Source organism: Syngnathoides biaculeatus, chromosome 14 (genome assembly GCF_019802595.1).
Source record: "Syngnathoides biaculeatus isolate LvHL_M chromosome 14, ASM1980259v1, whole genome shotgun sequence".
NCBI lineage: Eukaryota > Metazoa > Chordata > Actinopteri > Syngnathiformes > Syngnathidae > Syngnathoides > Syngnathoides biaculeatus.
This window is the reverse complement of record NC_084653.1, coordinates 25528342-25548510: the sequence shown is the minus strand read 5'-3', so window position 1 is coordinate 25548510 and position 20169 is coordinate 25528342. Positions and strand designations below refer to the sequence as shown.

At 45.6% G+C, this 20169-nt stretch overlaps 2 protein-coding genes and 1 non-coding gene across 3 annotated transcripts in view; 2 read left to right on the top strand and 1 right to left on the bottom strand.

Annotated features, from left to right (window-relative positions):
• Positions 1-3038: 3038 nt before the first annotated feature.
• creg2 (cellular repressor of E1A-stimulated genes 2) lies at positions 3039-7698 on the top strand. Its single transcript, XM_061842399.1, has 4 exons — positions 3039-3516; positions 4686-4855; positions 4964-5077; positions 6501-7698. The coding sequence occupies exons 1-4, from the start codon at positions 3124-3126 to the stop codon at positions 6640-6642; spliced, it is 819 nt and encodes a 272-aa protein (XP_061698383.1). The 5' UTR covers positions 3039-3123; the 3' UTR covers positions 6643-7698.
• On the bottom strand, positions 3610-3683 carry trnan-guu (transfer RNA asparagine (anticodon GUU)). The gene has a single exon. It is a non-coding gene; the product is annotated as a tRNA-Asn (tRNA).
• A 1231-nt stretch (positions 7699-8929) lies between the features above and the next one.
• Positions 8930-20169, top strand: part of mgat4a (alpha-1,3-mannosyl-glycoprotein 4-beta-N-acetylglucosaminyltransferase A) — a 33592-nt gene continuing 22352 nt past the window's right edge. Inside the window, exon 1 of the mRNA XM_061841799.1 lies at positions 8930-9758. Within this exon, the coding sequence (XP_061697783.1) occupies positions 9665-9758 (94 nt within the window). The 5' untranslated portion in view covers positions 8930-9664. The remainder of the gene's footprint in view (positions 9759-20169) is intronic.

Sequence of the window (20169 nt, the reverse complement as noted above, 5' to 3'; positions counted from 1 at the left end):
GTGTTTTATTTACTGGTAAGTTTTATTTTAACCGGCCCTTTTTCCATTAGCGTTAGCGCTGTGCTCGCGTGTTGCTGCTGTGTTACTGGCGTTTCTCAGTGATATTTACCGGTAAGTTTTATTTTAACTAGTGCTAGCGTTAGCGCTAACATTAAACACTTTCTGTGTTTTATTTACCGGTAAGTTTTATTTTAACCGGCCCTGTTTTGCGTTAATGTTAGCGTTTTAATGCTAAACTCTTTCTGTGTACCATTTTCTTTGTAAATATCTCGTGTTTCAATGCGGGTGGGCATTTGCGGCTTTTACACAGGTGCGGCGTATGTATGTACCAAATGGTATTTCCTTGACAAATGTACTCGGTGCGGTCTGTAGGCCGGGAATTACGGTAGTTACGTGTCTGCGTAAGAAAGTTACTGAACCGAGCAGCGTCCCATTTTTCAGTAACGCTTTATTTGTACTTTGTTACTTCCCACCGCCGCTTTTTCCGTATTCCTGTCAGCGGTTCATGAGCCCCGATTTTCCTCAGGTGGAGTTGAGGAAAGCGCAACTGGAAATGAAACCGTCCATTGATCTCCTCCCGCGCAGCAAAGACACGAACCCCGAGGGAAGAGAAGGATCCAAACTCGCAGGTGCGCGCGTTTGCCGTTCGCCACGTTTCAAATCAAAGGTCGCGGCGAGGTGACGCGCCGTTTTTCCCCCGCAGAGTCCCAGAGCCCGGCCAGAGTCGCCGACCGACCTCGCGAGGAGAAGTGGATGCGGAAAAAGCCGTCGCCCTCCTCGTCGCCCATCCTGAGGTCCACGCCTGACACCTCTCAGCCTTTCTGGTTGGAGCTGGCCAAGAGGAAGTCCATGGCGTGGAGTGACAAAACCATGGACTGAGCCCCCCCACCCCCACCCCGAAGAAAGTCAGTGTCGGGTCACATTTTGACGTCGCGAGCTGGCAAAATTCAGCACAGCTCACATTTCGTAAATAGGCGGCTGAGGAAAATAATTTCATTGAATTTCACACCTGACGGGTGAGCAACGATTCCAAAGTATATTTTCCATCATAGCTACTGTACAAAAATGCTGTAAATTGGACCCGCAACATAGTCGGAGATGAAATGTGCAGCTATTGCGAATAACTCGGTAAAAAGATATATTTTCTTAATATTTCTGTTTTGTCCCGGGGGGGTGCCACACAACCAATGGACCTTTCCGACCTGTCAATCACTCGGACGATAATAGCCTATCAGATAGCCGCGTTGTCTTAACCCCTGACTTGACACGCCCCTGCCGCCGTCTTGTCCCACAAGCAATGCCGGTTGCCAGTAGCGTGCGCTCGGAAAAGTTCACGTTACGAAGAAAACGATTGAATCATTATCAGTGCTTTATACATCGCCGGAGAACAACTTTCACTTTTCGCATCGATCGCCAACGTTTCGCTGTAACTCTTGACATTGCGTCCCGCTCCGTCCAAAATCTTAATTCCTTGCGTGAAATAGCTGAGACCTCTCTGTAGAACTCTCTTGGAGGAGTCTGACGCATTTGGCAAAAAAACATACCCCGATATCATCTGGAATACGCGATAAGAGAATCGACTCAAACATGTTCTGTTCGATCGGCATTTTGGAAGCCCGTGGGACACGGCTAAGGGGGGCGGAGCTTAAGATCGCCAGTCGGAATGGTCCATTGGAGCATTTGGACCCGACTGTCGTGCAAGTCTAAAAACAAACAAACAAAACATCTTATCCTCACAATCGTTGCCGGACTCATAACCGTTCAACCCACAAAGTGATCATAATGTATCCTAATAATTGTTGCGTTCCATAAATGTGTGGAAACTGGAACCAGAAAGCAGTTCCTCAATCTTGCTTTGGGTCACCCGACAACAGGGTCCAAATTCTTCACTTCGTTTGTACTTCCATCCAAAGGTTTGTCGTGTGGTGAACTGTAATATGGTCCAAAGGTTTTCACCATAACCTCGTTGTAAATTACCACTTGGAAATAAATCATGTTTATGAATACAATTTTACTGCTACTCATTAAGTGGATGGCATAAAAAGATTTCACAATAATATTCATGGGAGTCACTGATGGTGTAGTGGTACACACACGCCTGCCTTTGGTGCGGGCAGCGTGGGATCGATTCCCGCTCAGTGATGGTGTGGATATCTGCCCTGCTACTGACTGGCGACCGGTTCAGGGTGTAGTCCGCCTTGTCCTCGTGAGGATAAGCGGCTTGGATGATATGACATCAATGTTCATTGTGCCTAGATTACGCGTGGTGGGTGGAGATTTACAAACCGTAGCAACGTTCATTCACGTCCGCATTTTGTGACCGGAGCCCGCCGAGAGGCGTGGTACACCTCGGATTGGTCGCTGGCCAATCGCGGGGGGGGGGGGGCAGAGAGACAAACAACCATACACGCACAATCCCACCTATGTTCAATTCCGTCTTCTATGAATGGTTGTGGAATATGAAGGAAGCCGGAGGAAACCTGGAACCCAGATTTCTACGTTGAAGTGAGTTGAGGGGCTTCGTCTGGAGAAAATTAGCGATTTGCCACCACCAAGGCACTAACAGTACGTTGAAGTGAGTTGCCGCCATCATGTGGCATCTATAAGTGCTGAAAAATATTTTTCTTGTGGGAGGGGGGTGTTAATTATTTGCAGATTTTCACTCGTTATGTGCCACCTCGAAGATAACCTAACGCTAACCCTTAAAAAAAAAAAAAAAAAAATTTACACGGGGGGGGGTATTCATAAGTGTACATGGAATGTTGTGAAATGTATTTATCTTTAAAACTCTTTTGGCCCCTCGGCAAAAAAAAAAAAAAAAAATCCAAAAAATGAAATTCTTTTATTTCATCTTCCTCTGGCCCGCCTCCTCTGAAAAAAAAAAAAAAAAGTACATTAATTGCAACATTTATGGTACTATTGCCCAATCAGCGACCGCTGTTGGAACATTTTCCAACTTGCTGGGCCAATCAGTTCCAGATTTTGACCCACTTGACCTTTTGGTCGGCTTTTTTTGGGCCTGTTTATGCAGTACGCGAAGGCGCCGACAGAGGGCAGCTCGCGATAATCAAATCGTGCGCACGTCAATTTCATAAGCGAAGGCGGCCATTGTTGATCAAACTCATGAAGCGCACTTTGTACTTCAGCCTGCCAGTGTTGGTCACCGTCGTGGCCGCCTGTGCGGGCTACACGCTGAGGGCGTCGGTCTCCTGGGGGGTCTCGTCCAACGACGTGGTGGAGGACGCCGACCTGTCGGAGGAGGTCGCCCCGGCCTTGCTGGTGGACGGCGGCGGGCTGTGGAAGCAGGCGTACCCGGCGGGCGCGCGGGTGAGTCCCGGCGAGCGAGCCGAGCCCGAGGGCGAGGGCGACTCCGGCAGGGCGCGGGGTCCCTCCCGCCTCTTCTCCTACCGGTCGGGCAGCGGGCCTCCCCCGCACCAGGAGGTCGCAAGAACGGCCAGGTACATCGCCCGCACGAGCGACTGGGGCTCCCTGGCCACCATTTCGAATCAGGACAAGGTACGCGCGCCGCCGCTCCCGACGCACGTTCACGTACAAAAGAGCATTCAGTGGGAATTGTGCATTAGTAACAAAATAACGCTAAAAGGCGTCCGTCCCTGGGTGGGCTCGAACCACCAACCTTTCGGTTAACAGCCGAACGCGCTAACCGATTGCGCCACAGAGACAGTGAGTGCTGTGGCAGTACTGAGCCGCTATGAGGACGAGCATCCGTCCGTTGCTGCGATTTGATCAAATACTCAATCTAGCCATTTTCTTAGCCGCTTATCCTCACAAGGCTTGTGGGGAGTATTGGACCCTATCCCAGCTGTCAACAGGCAGGAAGCACGGTACACCCTGAACTGGTCGCAGGGCGCATGGAGACAAACAACGGCACTCGCAAGCAATCACACCTAGGGGCAATTTAGAGTTTCCAATGAATGTTGCATGTTTTGGGGCTGCGGAAGGAAATATTAAATATAGATAAATACAAATAATAAAAAGTCATATATATATATATAGTTATTAAGGGCAGCACCATGGATCAGCTGGTCAAGCATTGGCCTCACAGAAGTGAGGTCCCGGGTTCAATTCCGGACCCGCCTGTGTTCTCCCCTCCCCGTGCCTGCGTGGCTTTTCTCTGGGCACTCCGGTTTCCTCCCACGTCCCAGCTTTAATTGGACTCTCTCAATTGCCCGTAGGTGTGATTGTGAGTGCGGGTGTTTGTCTCCATGTGCCCTGCGATTGGCCGGCGACCAGTTTAGGGTGTACCCCGCCTCCTGCCCCTTGATAGCTGGGATAGGCTCCAGCACTCCCCGTGACCCTCGTGAGGATAAGCGGCAAAGAAAATGGAGGGATGAATGCATTTAGTTATTAAATTATTTGCAACAGCTAATTAATAGGAATCTTACCATTTTGGTTTCTAGGGACGAAAATGTAACAAAAATCCTGTTTTCATGACTTTTGCATCGTCCCAAGGTACATGAATTCATAAAAGATGTTTATTTCTTACCCACCTTTCATGATATTGTTTGATATGTTATGTGTTTCTTCATTGAAAAAAATATGAGCTGGAACGGATTAATGGTATTTCAATTCATTTCAATGTCAGTACACACTTCATTGATGGTTTCCATTAAATGCAAAAATGTGTTTTGTTGTTTTCATTTTGTTGTTTGTGTTTTCCTTAGATCAAAGGTCTGCCCTTCGGGAACATTTTTTCCGTCAGCGACGGACCGCCGGACAACAGCACGGGCGTCATCTACTTCTACGTGACGCCCATCGACAACACGGTGTCGGACCTGCAGATCAACCCTTACGCTTCTGTCACTTTCTCGGAGGCCGAGGGCGATTTCTGCAGGCAAGCGCGACCGAGCCCTCGGATTTCCTTTCGCCCGCAAGATTAGCGCAACATTCCAGCTCCCGTGTTCCCATCTCACGATTTTGTACCGCAACGCTGTCTCGCCAGACAAATGGCGTACGACCCGGAGGACCCCAGATGCGCCCGACTCACGCTGACGGGCAAGATGGTGGCGGTGGGCCCCGAGGAGCTGGACTTCGCCAAGGCGGCCATGTTCTCCAGGTGACCGCAAAGTGGCGCTTCGTGCGACATGAGTTTATTGGAAAATGTACGACGATAACATCGTCAGGGGATGAGAATGAATATTTGCAAAAAACACTGAAAATGTCTGCCTTCGGGGGGGGGGGGGGGGCTTCAAAGGGGGGAGTGCCCCCCTCTGGGCATAAATTTTTTTTTTTTTTAAAAACACACCGTTAAATGGTGACCTCTGGTTACTTCCAACAGTGTAAATACGGGGCAATCATAACATTTTGAACATTTAAAATATGAGTCCAAACAACCAAAAATAATTTTGCCAAAGTGAGTGAAATTTATATCAAATAGGCTACTGCAGTTACAAGTTGTACTTCAGAAGGAAGTACACAAGTCAGTTGTTTCTATCTATCTATCTATACAGTGGTGCCTTGGTTCTCGAACACAATGAGTTCCAGAAGGCTGGTTGAAAACCAAAACGTTCAAAAACCAAAGCACGTTTTCTCATGACAGTGAAAGGAAAATGAAATAATGCGTTCCAAGCCTAAAAAAAATTGTTTTTTTTAAGCGATTTGTTTTTAGCTTTTCCTGATAATAAACTGCATCGTAGAAATACATGTATAGTTTAATTGCTTTATATGATTAAATCATTTAAGAAATGTATTTATTTTTTGCTTCAAATGTATGCTTTAGCCTAGTAGAGTACGCTAGGGTGGGAGTGCATCGCCGTATCTGTAGCGACTCGGCCCCCCGCCTTGTAAACCTTTTTTTTTATTAACAAAAGTGCAAAATAAATTTAAACAAGCAATAGTGAGGGGTAAAAAAAAAACAAATTATTTTTTATTTGCACAGAAAGTACGTGGCATGTAAAAAAAAAAAAAAAAAACAATAATAATAATAACTTGCAACTAGAGGTAGGGTTTGTTCCTGCCGTCTTTTAAGCACTTTTGTGAAGTGGCTCACAACAACATCATTAAAATTTTGCAGTGCTCTGCAAGATTCAACTTTATTCGGGTGATGAAGTTGTACAAAATTATGGCTGTCGTTCCATCTAACGCAGATAGCTTTAATATCGCCACTCGAGACATCCTTCCTGCCTTCAGCCTCACCAACACGAGCCACTCACCAGCTAACTGATGTTCGTTTACAAAAATAAGATGCAACTATCATCAGAGTGAAAATACCGACCAAATCTCGCCAAAATGCTGCCAGAAATCGGGAATGTTATTATTATAAACACCAATTTTAATGCAAACAGATAACAGTGCCGAGCGTTGCCGAGAGGATCGCGGCCCCTCAAATTTTCTCAACGGATTTACACGTTTCACAAAAATGACATTCTCAGCTGAAAAAAAATCAGAATTCTCATCCCTGCATCATTCAGCATTTTAAAAGAAATTTTGGGTGGATATGAGCGCATTTTCAAATGTCACCCGGTTTTTGTACCCGCAAGGCATCCCGTGATGGCAAAGTGGCCCGTGGGGCACAAGTGGTTCTTCATGAAGCTGGAGCCGATCCAAGTCTGGCTGCAGGACTGGATCGGAGGCACGGTCCTCATTCCGCTGGACGAGTACTTCAAAGCTTCCCCCTTCTAAGAGTCCTTCCGCCTAATTCTGCTGCATAGCGTCAGCCTCAATCAATAAAATAAATACGAAGAAAAATCTACCGACGAGGAACGCAAATCCAAGTCTGTCAGACGTTTCACTTTACCAAGTCACAGTGAAAGAATCGGAATCGGAACCCGGTCCTGCTACCGCTACTATCGAGCGGAGTTTTGCATATTTTCAAAAAACACAAAGAATATTTACAGGTCAAATTACAATGAACAAAAATCTAAAACTTTTTTGTATGACCACCATCCGCACGACATCATTTAAAACTGCACTTTATACAGTGGCCTTGTATTGTGGGCAGCCTCGGGATTTTTTTTGCCCATTTTTTTTGCATTTTAAAGGTGAATAATATGAAATTAGCTCAAGTATCCCACAATTTTTCTTTATGTGGCCTTTGGACGGGAACAAAAATTTGTTTGGACCCCAAAAATCAAGTACCGTAATTCCCGACCGACAATCCGCGACTTTTTTCACAGCCGCTGCGCTAGTTAGCGTTAGCGCCACTGCGCTAGCGTTAGCGTTAGCACCGCCACGTTAGCTAAACTCTGTGTACCGAGGCTTATCACCAGGTGCGCACTGTAGGCCGGGAATTACGGTAGTTTATCAAAATTGTGACTTGGTCAACTGAAATAAAGAAAAGCTGTTGAATTGTCATAAGTTAAATTATTTGGGGTCATAATTGAGTTTCGGTCTGCAAAACTACGGAAGATGGGAGGAGCTGCTTCTGGATTTATTGGACTTATTCGTTTGTTTTTCTTACGCATCCTTTTCTTTTTCCTTTGCTGCTGGAGTTTACAGGACTAGTCTTGATATTTAAATCCATAAAACATACACATACGTTTTGCTTTTGAAACATATTGCATGTGCCTTGATAGCCAAAGTCACGCTAACGATTGTTTCGAATACATTTGCTGTGCTTTTGAGATTTGTATGCATGTTATTCATAATGAATGAAAAGTCTCAATAGAGTGCAATTTATAAAATGAAACAAAAAATACAAATAAATATTTTCTAGAGCAAAAAAAAGTGTCGCAATCTTAAAATCTGACGCGTGAGAACAACTTAACTTGCATGTTTGTTAGATTTTGTGCTCCACAAAACAACCACGAGATGGCGCAAGAGGAACAGGCAACATGCGGAAGGAGGCGCTGTCGCTTGTTGGAAAACAAAAGTTGCGCTTCGTCACAATTGCGGGACTTCCGGAATTTTCTTCTGGAGTCAAAGCTTTTAATAATATTGTACGATAACAAGAAAAGAAATAATTACCCAAGTTCTACAAAGTGACCAAAGTTATTTTATGTGACGATTCTTGCACTTTTCACCCAAGTATTTACATAAAGAAGATGATCATTATACAAGAATGATGGATTTTCTCAAAATTTTGCTCTGGTTTTATGAAACCTTGTCGGTCGCCCCAAAACAACTTTAAAATTGGTTGCCGACTTGCATCTACTTTACAACAGGGTGTGCGCGTTGTGCAACCAACATATTTCACTTATTTTGTTTTATTTCCCTTTTCTCAATTAAAAAAAAATAATCTCACTGTCGAGTTACGGAAGCGGATTACTGCCACACCCCAAAAAAAAAAAAAAAAATCGCGTTTCACATAATTATGTGTAACGTTTCACATTATTATGTGAATTGTATCACATAATTATGTGCAACGTTTCACATTATTATGTGAATTGTATCACATAATTATGTGTAACAAAAAAAGGTTGCGTTTCTACGGTAGCGTATTACTGCCACACCAAAAAAAAAAGGTCACGTTTCATATAATTATGTGTAACCTATCACATAACCTGTGAGACACATCACATAATTATGTAAATCGTATGGCATTATTATGTGTAACAAAAAAAAGGTCGCGTTTCATGATTATGTGATACGTTACACATAATTATGTGAATTATGTGAAACGTGACTTTTTTTTTAATGTGGCAGTAATACGCTTCTGTATTCTTGTATAATGATCATCTTCTTTATACAATACTTGGGTGCAAAGTGCAAGAATCGCCACATAAAATAACTTTGGTCGCTTTGTAGAACTTGGGTAATTACTTCTTTTATTGTTATAGTAGAATATTACGGAAGCGTATGACTGCCACACCAAAAAAAAAAAAAGGTCGCGTTTCACATAATTATGTGAATTATTTCACTATCGGGGAAATTATAGGGGGGGGGGGGTTGTAACACGCACCACGTCCAGGACAGATTTGTGAATGACTTTATTTTTAAAGGTAGCACCGGAAATGAGGCGAGTTCACGTGCAAAACCTTTGCTGGGAAATGCGCAAATGAACACATTTAAGGCGTTTCACGACTGAAAATCTGGAAATAAAGGAAGTGCCTTTATTCGTTTTGTTTTTAAAAAATGAAAAAATAATTGGTTGAACCAAAAGTGCCAAAAAAATAGCGTCGGGCCCAAAAACCGAAAATGATTTAAAACAAAAAGAGGAAATAGGCGAACTGCGCGTGTACGGACGGCACTCGGGGGGCTCTTTTTTCGGCTTCCTCCATTTCCAGGCGAGGGAGGGAGGAAGGAAGGAAGGAAGGAAGGAAGGGACCGCCGCCGCCGTCGCCAGACTGGCAAGAAGCCGAAAATGCTCGTTTGTGCCCGCGACGCCGACTGACGGAGCGACCCCCTCCCCGGAAGAATGGAGCGCACCGGCAGCTAACCCCTCCCCGCCCCGCCGCCTCCCAGCATGTAAACCGCCTCGACGCGGAAGACAGTTGCCTCGTCACCCACCGCAGGAGGACGGTTAAAGGCCGGAGGGGGGTGGCTCCGGCTCCGGCTCTGGCTCTGGCTCTGGCTCTGGCTCTGGCTCTGGCTCCGGCTCTGGCTCTGGCTCCGGCTCCGGCTCCGGCTCCCGCTCCCGCTCCGAGCTCTTGAACAACACGCGTCCGCGCCGCTCTCGTTCTCCGGCTGCGGGAGGCTGGCGAGCCCCTTTTGGAGCCACGGAGGACCGCCGCGGCGACACGAGCGAGGCGCCGCCGAAAATGAGATGAGGCTCAGAAATGGAACTGTGGCCACTGCGATAATTTTCTTCACGTCTTTCCTCAGCTTGTCCTGGTACACCGCCTGGCAAAATGGCAAAGGTAGGCGCAGCCCCCCTTTATTATTATTATTATTTTTAATCTTCAAGCCCCCAACCCTCACTTGTCCCTTCCAGGGGAGGGGAAAGGAGGCCCGTGCACAGCCGGCTTCCGACCAATGTGACCGTTAGGGCAGCTCCTGCCAAAATATTTAATTCCATCCCCGCCAAAATTGAAATAAAAATTTAAAAATCACAGTCGGATTCATTTAGTTTAGTCCACGCATTCCACTCAAATGGATAAATCAATGTCAACTATCATAGAAATACAACTTTTCCAACTTAAAACCTCTCAAAAGTGAGCAATGTGCATATTATTATCACAATAAACTCAAACATACGTCTTGGGATAATTTTTCCATTTATTAATCATGTTTTTGTGTGGTGTGTGGCATTAAAGAGTGGTAACAATGTTCAGGACGGGCTTGAAATCATCTGTTTGTTAATGTCACACATGCTATTAATACATCTGTAGCTCATGATTTGATACAGAAATACTTTTGAGGATATTCATGGGCACACCGTCCATATGTGTGCGTACCGTATGCCCTGCACTACATTATATATGAATTATAATTAGTGCATATTGAGCTTGGTTGCTAATTGGCTGACATTCACTGATATTTAATATTTGAAGTTGTGAATTCGAAGAAAGGCATCCACTTCATACCTATCTGGTAGACTTTTTTTTTTTTTTTTTTGTGATGGCAAACAAACTTGGCGACGGTTTGTTCAGTATCTAGGTGACATCCATCTTGGTATGCAGCCGGTAAAGTTGTTCCTGCGGTGTTTGCTCGGCTCAGCGCGCCAGAACAGGCGAAAGCTGCTTCAGGACGACGACGACGGCGGCTTCACCGCGACGACGCGCCGGGCTCGCAATGCCCTGAAGAACGTCACTGCGCCGGGGCAACCGCCATGCTCACCTGACCTAGCTAGCTCCCTGCGATATTTTCATCTTTTATCTTATAATTGCTTTCCTACTTTGCCAAGCTCAAGTGGAGGGGGGGGGGGGGGACATCAAGACGGCCGCGAGGACGGAGCTGTGCAGGAGAAGGCCGGAAAAGTCCATTTCGATTCCGGGGCAGTGGACCTTTACGACCTGTCAATCACTCGTATGATAATAGCCAATCAGATAGCCCCGTTGTCTTGACACGCCCCTCTCGCCGTATTGTCCCACAAGCAATGCTGGTTGTCAGTAGCGGGCGCTCGGAAAAGTTAATGTTACGAAGAAAATGGTCCTCTGATGCGCTTGGTGAAGGTGCGATTCTGATGCTAGGTTACAAGGGGCCCGCTTGATTCATTTAGGCGAAGTGTCTATGATGGATTAAGGCTCGTGGAAGAGCGCACGTACCAGTGCTAACTAAATCACTGACCTGCTGAAGGAAGTGTGTCATGTTTTATGCCGAAGAGTCGGGTTAGGGATACGTAAATGCGTGATGTCGAGCAAGAAAAATTGCCTATTTGTATCACATCGGACTTTTAAGACAGAACACTGGGTTCGATTACGAGCCAAGTCAAACTTTTTCATCTGGTGACTACGGTACGGTCACTGAGTTCATCACCATTGTTTAAATGTAGAAAATCGAACCGAACTCACTTCTAAATATTACAATGATATTTACTCGTTATCTTTCCAAGTAAAAAGTACTCACCCTGCTTTACATGCGCAGTACAATTCCACTATTTTATCCTGTCGGATTACAATATGAAATTTGTGAGGCGTCAAACTTTTTTGCGTCGATCGCCAACGTTTCGCCGTAACTCTGACATTCCGTCCTGCTCCGTCCAAAATCTTAATTCCGCGTACATATCCTTGCGTGAAATAGTTGAGACCTCTCCGTAGAACTCTCTTGGACAAGTCTGGCGCACTTGGCAAAAAGCATACCGCAATATTATCTGGAATATGCGATAGAGAATCGACTTCAAACCTGTTCTGTTTAGTCGCCGTTTTGGAAGCTTGTGCGACACGGCAAATGTAGCTAAGGGGGAGGAGCTTAAGCTCGCCAGTCGGAAACCGAGCGACACTTTGCCTATCAAAATTCTGACGCCCCAAAAATCTCCGAAGACCTCAGTTCAGTTGACATCTTGAAGATTAACAGCATTAAATATTTGATCAAATAAAATGATATTTGATTAAATATCTGACATATTATCTGGAATACGCGTTACAGAATCGACTTCAAACATATTCTGTTCAGTCGCCATTTTGGAAGTTTGCGGGACACGGCAAATGTTAAGCTGAGCGGGGGCGGAGCTTAAGCTCGCCAGTGGGAAAGGTCCATTACGGCAATCTACATGATTTCCACTCCGGATTTGAAATATGAATTTAGTGACACTCCCCCCCCCCCACACACACACAGACACACTTCATACAATATGCCTGTTAACTAGCTAGTTGACGTTCATCTAGGTAGGTTAACTCGCAGCTTCACATTGCTTTGGTCCCTCGCTAGTGGACATTGCGCCTGCTCATGATGGTGGACGTTGAACTTGACCAAAAGATGGTCAGCGTGCAACTCGGTTATGAACTGAAATTCAAATTAGTCAGGAGCTAATTGACATCTACTTTTATAGCTAGCTTGTGGACATTCAACATGGTGGCTTCTCGATGATTGATATCCAGCTAGCTCAGGCCATCTTATATCACGCATTCGCTCACTTATTACGGGCGCAGCGTTATCGCACAGAAGTTTACGTCTGGGCGTTACACGAGACCTCGCCCGGCTTGCCCGAGCGTTGGGGCCGGGCCTTAGTGACTTCTTATCAGCAGAGTGCAAATAATTGCAGCGCGCAGATAAATTCCGAGCCAAGGCATGGCGTTGTGCTCACGCGCTATCGAAGTGTCCTTTCAAAAGAAGTCCACGGAATGAAAGCACGCTAGCAGCGAGTGACTGATTCCTCGGCGTAATTTGACGGCGACGTGACGACGATGCCTGCCGCAATGTGTGCTGCACCCGTTGGCGCAAAACTACCTCATCTGGAGTTGGAATGGTTATCAATACTCTAATATTCATGAAAGGATTACACAAAAGCGTCCTCTTACATGCTATTTTTTGTATCTATGGTGTCAGGCGGGTGAGCTTAAAACCGATGCGTGAACCCTTTCTGCTGAAACAATTACCGCAATTCCCAGCCCTACGGAGCGCACCTGGTTACAAGGCTCACCGAGTACATTTGTAAAGGAAATACCATTTGGTAAATACATACCCCGCTGCTGTGTAAAAGCCGCAAGTGCCCACATTGAAACATGAGATATTTACAAAGAAAACTGTACACGGAAAGAGTTAATGCCAGCTAGTTGCATGCGAGTTCGCGCGGCTAACACTAGTGCTAAGGCTAGCGCCGCGCTAATGCTAACAGGGCCGGTTAAAATAAGATTTACCAGTAAAAATCACTGAAACACAGCAGCAACACGCTAGCACAGCGCTAAGGCTGGCGCAGCACTAAGAGGGCCGGTAAAAGTCACTTCCTCGGCACATACATTCCACCGGTCTCATTCTTACCTTTTCCGCTCGAGTGCCCCTCGTGAGGGGGAAAAAAATGCACAAATTTGCCGCATTACCCCATAAACCGCTGGGTTGAAAGCGTGGAAAAAAAATACGTGGCTTGTGGGCGGGAAATTACGATAAAAGAAATCAGCATACCGAGCAGGTTGGCTTTTATTTGAATAAACAGAAGGTTGAAGGTTACAGCGCCGTCTCAGGCTGCGGTCCTTGCGGATGAGCACGTTTTGACGCATAAAGCTCTTTTCTATACGCCAGGTGGTCGTGAAGTGGTCCCTGCAGACCAAAAACTTAGTTCCCCTAATACAAAAGTTAACTCCCCAAGTACCAAAAGGTCCCATCGATTTTGCGCATGACGCGTCCGTTATTGAGGCCTGCGGGTGATTTGATTGTATTTTCGTGAGTTGGGATATCTTGTCAGTGCATGCCCCTTGCTACAAGTTCGGCAGCGAACTGGTTGTGCCGAGGTGTCACCGGTTATTCTGGTTCAAGTTGGTACACGTTCGAGTTGATTGATAGGACTGCGGGGCAGCGGGATCAGGTGCAACTTGATGAGGGCTTCAGACTGTTTCTGTCACAGGGTATCGTCTCTCTTGCCGAGCAAAGTGTACCCGTAAGTATCCTGCCGGATACTAGCGCTAAACAATCTTTGATTTGCAGTGACGTACTGTAGTCCCTTTCTAGACTCGGTCATATTGTGGTTCACACCCGTGCGCACGGGAGGTGAAATTGAACGTAATACCAATGGGTTTTGTTCAGTTGGAGTCAAAATCGGTGTCAAGGACACTGCACCGGGTCACGTGGGGGTTGCCAAATTAATTGGTTACTAAGTTAGATGATCTTCTAGGGTATTGTCGGGATCCACTTACGGAGCGAGCATCTGAAGTCACTGCTTTTGTCGCTCCGGATTATTTTTGTACTCTATACGGTGATGTCATTCGCGCTAAGAAACGCGCTAGCTACTTTCCAACGGTTAGTGAGGGCAGCTTTGAAAGGGATAAGCAATTGTGAGGGTTTATTTAGATGATATTCTAGCTAACATTTGAAAACCATTTGTGAGAAGTTATGCCATTTGCACGCTACGTCCCTAAACTTGAACGTGGGAAAATGTGAGTTTGGGACGGTTATGATTACCTATCTGGGAAAACGGGGTGGGGCAAGATCAGGTGCGTCTTGTGACAGCAAATGTTCAAGCAATTATTGATTCCCCAAAAAAAAAAAACAAAAAACACGTGAATTTACTTGCATGTGAGAAAGTACCCCGTCTCCTGCCCAAAGATAGCTGAGCTAGTCTCACGGAACCCTTGTGAGGATAAGCGGTTCAGAAAATGGACGGATGCAAGCTCATACAAACAAATTTAACCAAACAGATGCTATGTTTTTAAATACTATCCTATGTTGTTGAAGTACTTCATTGTTTAGTTAACAGGTGTCAAACTCAAGGCCCAGGGGCCAGATCTGGCCCGCCGCACGATTTTATGTGGCACGCGAAGGCAAATAACGTGTATCAACTTCCATGAATTTTATTAAACTGTTTACCAATGTTTCAGAGTCATATCATAATTAATGTTGAGATATTGCGAGCATTTTTTTTCTTACCAAACATGAACAATAGTTGAAAAATTTGTTGCCCTTGATTTCGGATTCCAAAACCGGTTCATAGATTTATCATAGAGGCTGTTTAAGATGTCAATGGTTTCACAATGATAAATCGTAAAAAAAAAAAGGGGGGGGGGGTTTAGCAATTTCTTAAAACTGTTTTTCATTGTTTTTTCTGTGGCTTGTCATAGTTTTGGTGTTTGATTGGCAGTTGAGCGGGGGTCCGACTTCATCGCATTCACCAGACGCGCTCGGAGCGTTTGAACACAGACAGAGCATCTCAAATTTGATCATGTTTCCAAACCTCATTTAATAAGTCTGTTCTGGCTGGATGGTTGTTGTTTTCTGTAATTTGTCAAATTGAAGAATACATCCAAATGTTCACTTTACTGGGTCGTGGCCCCATTTTTAGAGGCAGGCCGGAACGCCAACGAAACCATCGGGATGTCCGAGCGGTGTGCACAATGCTGAATTTCTCGAAGGAGAAAGTACATCAGCTTCGAGGCGTGTAGAGTTGATGGAATTTTCCAAACGACGCAGTTGTAAGCCGGAAACCTCCCGAGGTGCATTTTTCAAGTACGTGGGCCTGAAAAGCACACACTCCTTGATCCTTTTAAACACTTGCCTTTTCTTAGAAAGTACGTTGAGTAATGACTCGGTCTATTTATCAGGGCAATCGGAGCGGAGTATGCACTTATGAATGCTTCGCATTCAAGGAGGCTCCAAGAAAACATAGTCCGTAGTCCGCCAGCTACGAGTTCCGCACGGCGCCGGAAGGGCGAATCGGCCTGTGGATGAGTACAGTATTTTCTGCACTATAAGGTGCACCTAAGAGCCTGTAGTTTTCTCAACAGCTGACAGTGTGCCTTATAATCAGGTGCGCCTTATATATGGATCAATATTAAGCCTTCAGCGCAGCCAATCAAATGGCAGCATAATGTAGCCCCAAACTCAACTGTAGCGTTTGTTCTATCGGCTTATAGTGCGGATAATCCGGTTATCAGCATCTCTAGAGAGTACCGTGTGTCATAGATTTTGATTCCAAACTATTGTACGCCGTCTTATTAGCAGTTGTGTTGTAGTATTGTTGTTTTTGGAATTTGGGAAGTGAAAGCGACGGCTGGTTGATCGCATTTGATGAATCCCCACTGAAGGCCCAGCGACCAGATGCGAGGCCTGCCTCGGTCGTGAGTCATAAATCAAATGGCCCAAAAAAAAAAAAACGGTGCACATCCGTTAAGGACCTCGGCGTCCTCCTCGCCGTTCAGAGGTCGAGGGTTGAAATTTAGGCTCCGAGCTAACTCTGCGGAGTTTGCGTGCTTCCCCCCCCGAGCTCGTGTCACTTTTCTCCGGGCGCAATTTCTTCGCCTTTGCCATGTGACTCGCTGCAAAGAGGGCCTGATGTCAGTCAGCTGTGTAAACGCTCCCATCGTGACTCTCCCGAGTGTACGCGTCTTTTGTTTCTTGCGATATCACATGGTGAAGCCACAGTCGTTTCGCTGAGCGGGATGGATGACAGTAAAACCGGCTCGATTTGACACACTGTCGGGGGGGGGGGGGGATATTTTTAGTCTTGATTAATCATGCATTTCCTGCGAATGATTATCCAAAAATTTCCTGTGGTTCAAGTTCATAATGTGTGTTCTTTTCACGGGAATATTGTTAACCGTCGTACAAGTTAAGATAGCGTTAGTAGCGCTTTGCCTTTTGGAGATGGCTGTCAAAATATGGTTGCCACTATATATTCAAACTTTGATGCTAAATGGACCTTTCCGGCCCTGTCAATCACTCGTACGATAATAGCCAATCAGATAGCCGCATTGTCTTGACACGCCCCTCTCGCCGCCTTGTCCCACAAGCAATGCTGGTTGTCAGTAGCGTGCGCTTGGAAACGTTAACGTTACGAAGGAAGTGGTCCTCAGATGCGCTTGGGGATGACGAAGTGCGTAAGTGCGACTAAATGTGAACAATATCAACAAACACAAGGCTGTATTGTTCGAAGAAGCGCGCAACCGGAAGGCCACAATATCAATGGGCATTGAAGCATGAAATGACGATGCACAAATTGAATTTCATTGTTTCATTTTGAATTAGAAAAAATCCAACTAACTACAAAATTTGTTCTTTGTTACTTCCCACCTCTGCTGCACATTTGTCTTGTTATTATATTTTTTGTTTGGTAATGACGTGTTTTAAGTTGTGTGACGCTTCTGGACCGCGCTTCCTCTTTGCAAATGACATTTCCTCCTCGCCGTCCTCATGAGCGGTCCCATCAACCAAAGCGCCGAGGCCTTTCCCCCTCCTCGGTCCCGGCGTTCCAACACAACGGGACAAAAATAGCACGCGCCGTTGCGGCCGATCCGGTCGTTCAGAGTTACTGACAGACGTGCACCCGCTGCAGTCATGTGCGATTTCGGGAAGGGGGGGGGGGGGGTGTTCCTCACTTGTTGGCCGCTTGTGTCAAGCATCACGTGGAAGCGTTTCTGCATTGTGTGTCGTCTGAGAGGGAGGAAGGGAGGAAGGGACCGCCTGCCGGTGGAGTCCTCAGTGGCCTGGAAGGATGAGGGGAGCGGACGGGGAGTGCCCGAGGTGGGCTGCCGGATGTGAAAGGCAGCAGACGCGCTGACGAGGCAACGGGACAATTGGGATGTGTTCGTTCTTTGTTTTGTGCGTGTCCTGCTGCCTCTGCTCTCTCTCTCTCTCTCTCTCTCTCTCTCTCTCTCTCTCTCTCTCTCTCACAGTTCTTCCGGGCGTTCCCTTTTGGACCGTCGGAAACAGGACTGGGCCTTTTACGCTAAGTCGTTATAGTAACTGCGACATCCTGTATCCCACGCTTGCGTCCGCCCAGTCACAAGGCTCTCCTTTTTGGGCCTATTTCCGTGTCGGCGCAGAATTCCCCCCTCCAATTTAAGAGAGAGGTTTGCTGTAATTTGTCATCCTTCTAAGTGATCCATTTTCTGCAGCAGCGTGTGTGAGTGTTTTCGATGCACTCGCGGTCAGCGTATTTAAAAGGGTATTGGCAGACGAGGTCACCCAAATGCTGCAAACCAAAAACCGTACGCGCAAGTGTCGGCCGCCCGCTCGGCAATCGCGGGAAGAAGCTTTTGCGGCCACTTACGTGCGACGTCATCGTCGTCTCAGTAACCGCTGCCGTGCGTTCCCTTGCGGTCGCTTATGAGTACAGAAACGATTACCGCAAAATGGGAGAATCTGTATGAAGCCGGTCCACGCTAATTCTTTTGATTTTATTTTTACAGAGAGGACATTTTTGCACTTTTTTATACATTTCTCAATGAATGATGCATGATTTAATGATGATTTGTTGGAGCAAAATTGTCCTTAGAAGCGCAAACACAATTTATTGCTGGACTCCGCTTGAGTTGTTGTCGTTTCAAAATAATTTCACCCACAGGAAATAAAAAGGTGAAGTCCGTTAATTAAAGCGGATTAATCCATGGAGGAACAGAATGGCACCCCCCCAGCCCAAAAAATGTAAAAGGGAATCTAATTTTTGGGGATGAAGGTGCCTTTGAGCAAGACACCGAGCTCTCCCATTGCTGAGCTGTTTCTGATCCCTTTTTACTCTTGACAGATGTTTTTCCCCTGCACGCATGCATGCACACATCCAAATTTGCTTTATCTTTCATTCCCTTGCCTCTTCTGGCTAATATTTTTCAGCATTTTGTCCGCGTTCCCTTCATTAGGAAACCCGCAACATTTCCTTTTTGATTATCTATGTTCCGCTCCCCACTTCCCTCCCGTGGCGAGGGCGGCATTCTGCAAAAAAAAAAAAAAACAATTCTAGAAATAGAGCAAAACCATTTTTTTTTTTTTTGTTCTTTGCCATGGCAGTAAAGCTCACAGCAGGGGCGGGCGGAGGTCAGGAGAAACGAGGAGCTCGTGGTGGGAAAACAAAACGAAGAATCTGGGTCGGACTCATGCCACAGGGACCGATAGCAGTCTGGATTTTTGTTTTGTTTTTTTATTGATTGGCCATCTTGACCCTGCAGCCTATTTGCTCTGGAGAAGTTGCAAACAGATTACAGCGGACTGGGAAGACTTGATGATGATTTTGAGTAGTTGAGCTTTTGTAGCATTTTAACAATATCTGTTTACCAAAAAAAAAAAAAAAAAAAAAAAAAAAAAACTGTTTGGAAGGGGTTCTTCGGATACAACTGAGCGCCGTTCAAGAGAGTTCTACAGAGAGGTCTCAACTCTTTCACGCAAGGATATGTACACGGAAATACTTCTCCCTCACTTACCTTCGAATACAGCCTTGTATTTGTTGGTATTTTTCACATTTAGTTGTACGTGCGCTCTTCCGCAAGCCTCAATCCATCGTAGAAACTTTGTCGACCGTGTTTTAGGCTGTGGAAAATGAACCAAGCGGGCTCCTTGTAACCTAGCAGGATATTTTTCACCAGAATTGCACCTTCCCCAAACCCATCTGAGGACCATTTTCTTCGTAACATTAATTTTTCCAAGCGCACGCTACTGACAACTAGCATTGCTTGTGGGACAATCCGGCGAGAGGGGCGTGTCAAGCAATCTGATTGGCTATTATTGCACGAGTGATTGACAGGTCGCAAAGGTCCATCGTGCTCAGTCGTACTTGAAAAAAGCTCTGATCCGCCAGTGACGTGATATTGTTTTTGCGACGTCGCCACGGAAGTGGAATATGAGGCCAGAAATAACTTTGACCGCTGTATCAGAAAGGGTCTGTCTATTGCAAATAAAAATGGATTTAATTGCTTGCTTATGTGCATAATGCACATAAGACAGCATAACAGAGAATGACGAGCATGAAAATGAGCAGCCAGGCTTGAGAACAAACGGCACATTTTCACCGACTCTCCATTTCTGGGTCTTTCTGGCACCTTCAACCGTTGAGCAGTTTTACTTGTTGTTTATTTTAAAGTGGGCAACATCTTTGTGTGTGTGTATCACAAAAATGTTCAAATGAAATCAAAACATGGAGCGTTTGTCGCATTTCAGCTTGGGAAATATACTTGGCTATATATTACATCCTGTGGAAAGATTTGTTTTACATTTCAAACAACTTGGAAGTATCAAAGAATGGATTCTCGTATCATTTTGGAGGTTTTTTTTTTGTATATAGTAACGCAAAACATTGTCGGTGCCAATTAGTTTTATGATCGTGTATCAGTGTGCTTGCATCAAAAGCAGATTGTGGCGTCCAAATGCGCTTTTTTCTTTATGATTTTTATATTTGGGGGGGGCCTCTCCGGCTGTTAGGTCAAGCAGAACAGATGATTTGTATCCGTTTTATGCCCGGAACATTTTTACTGTGCC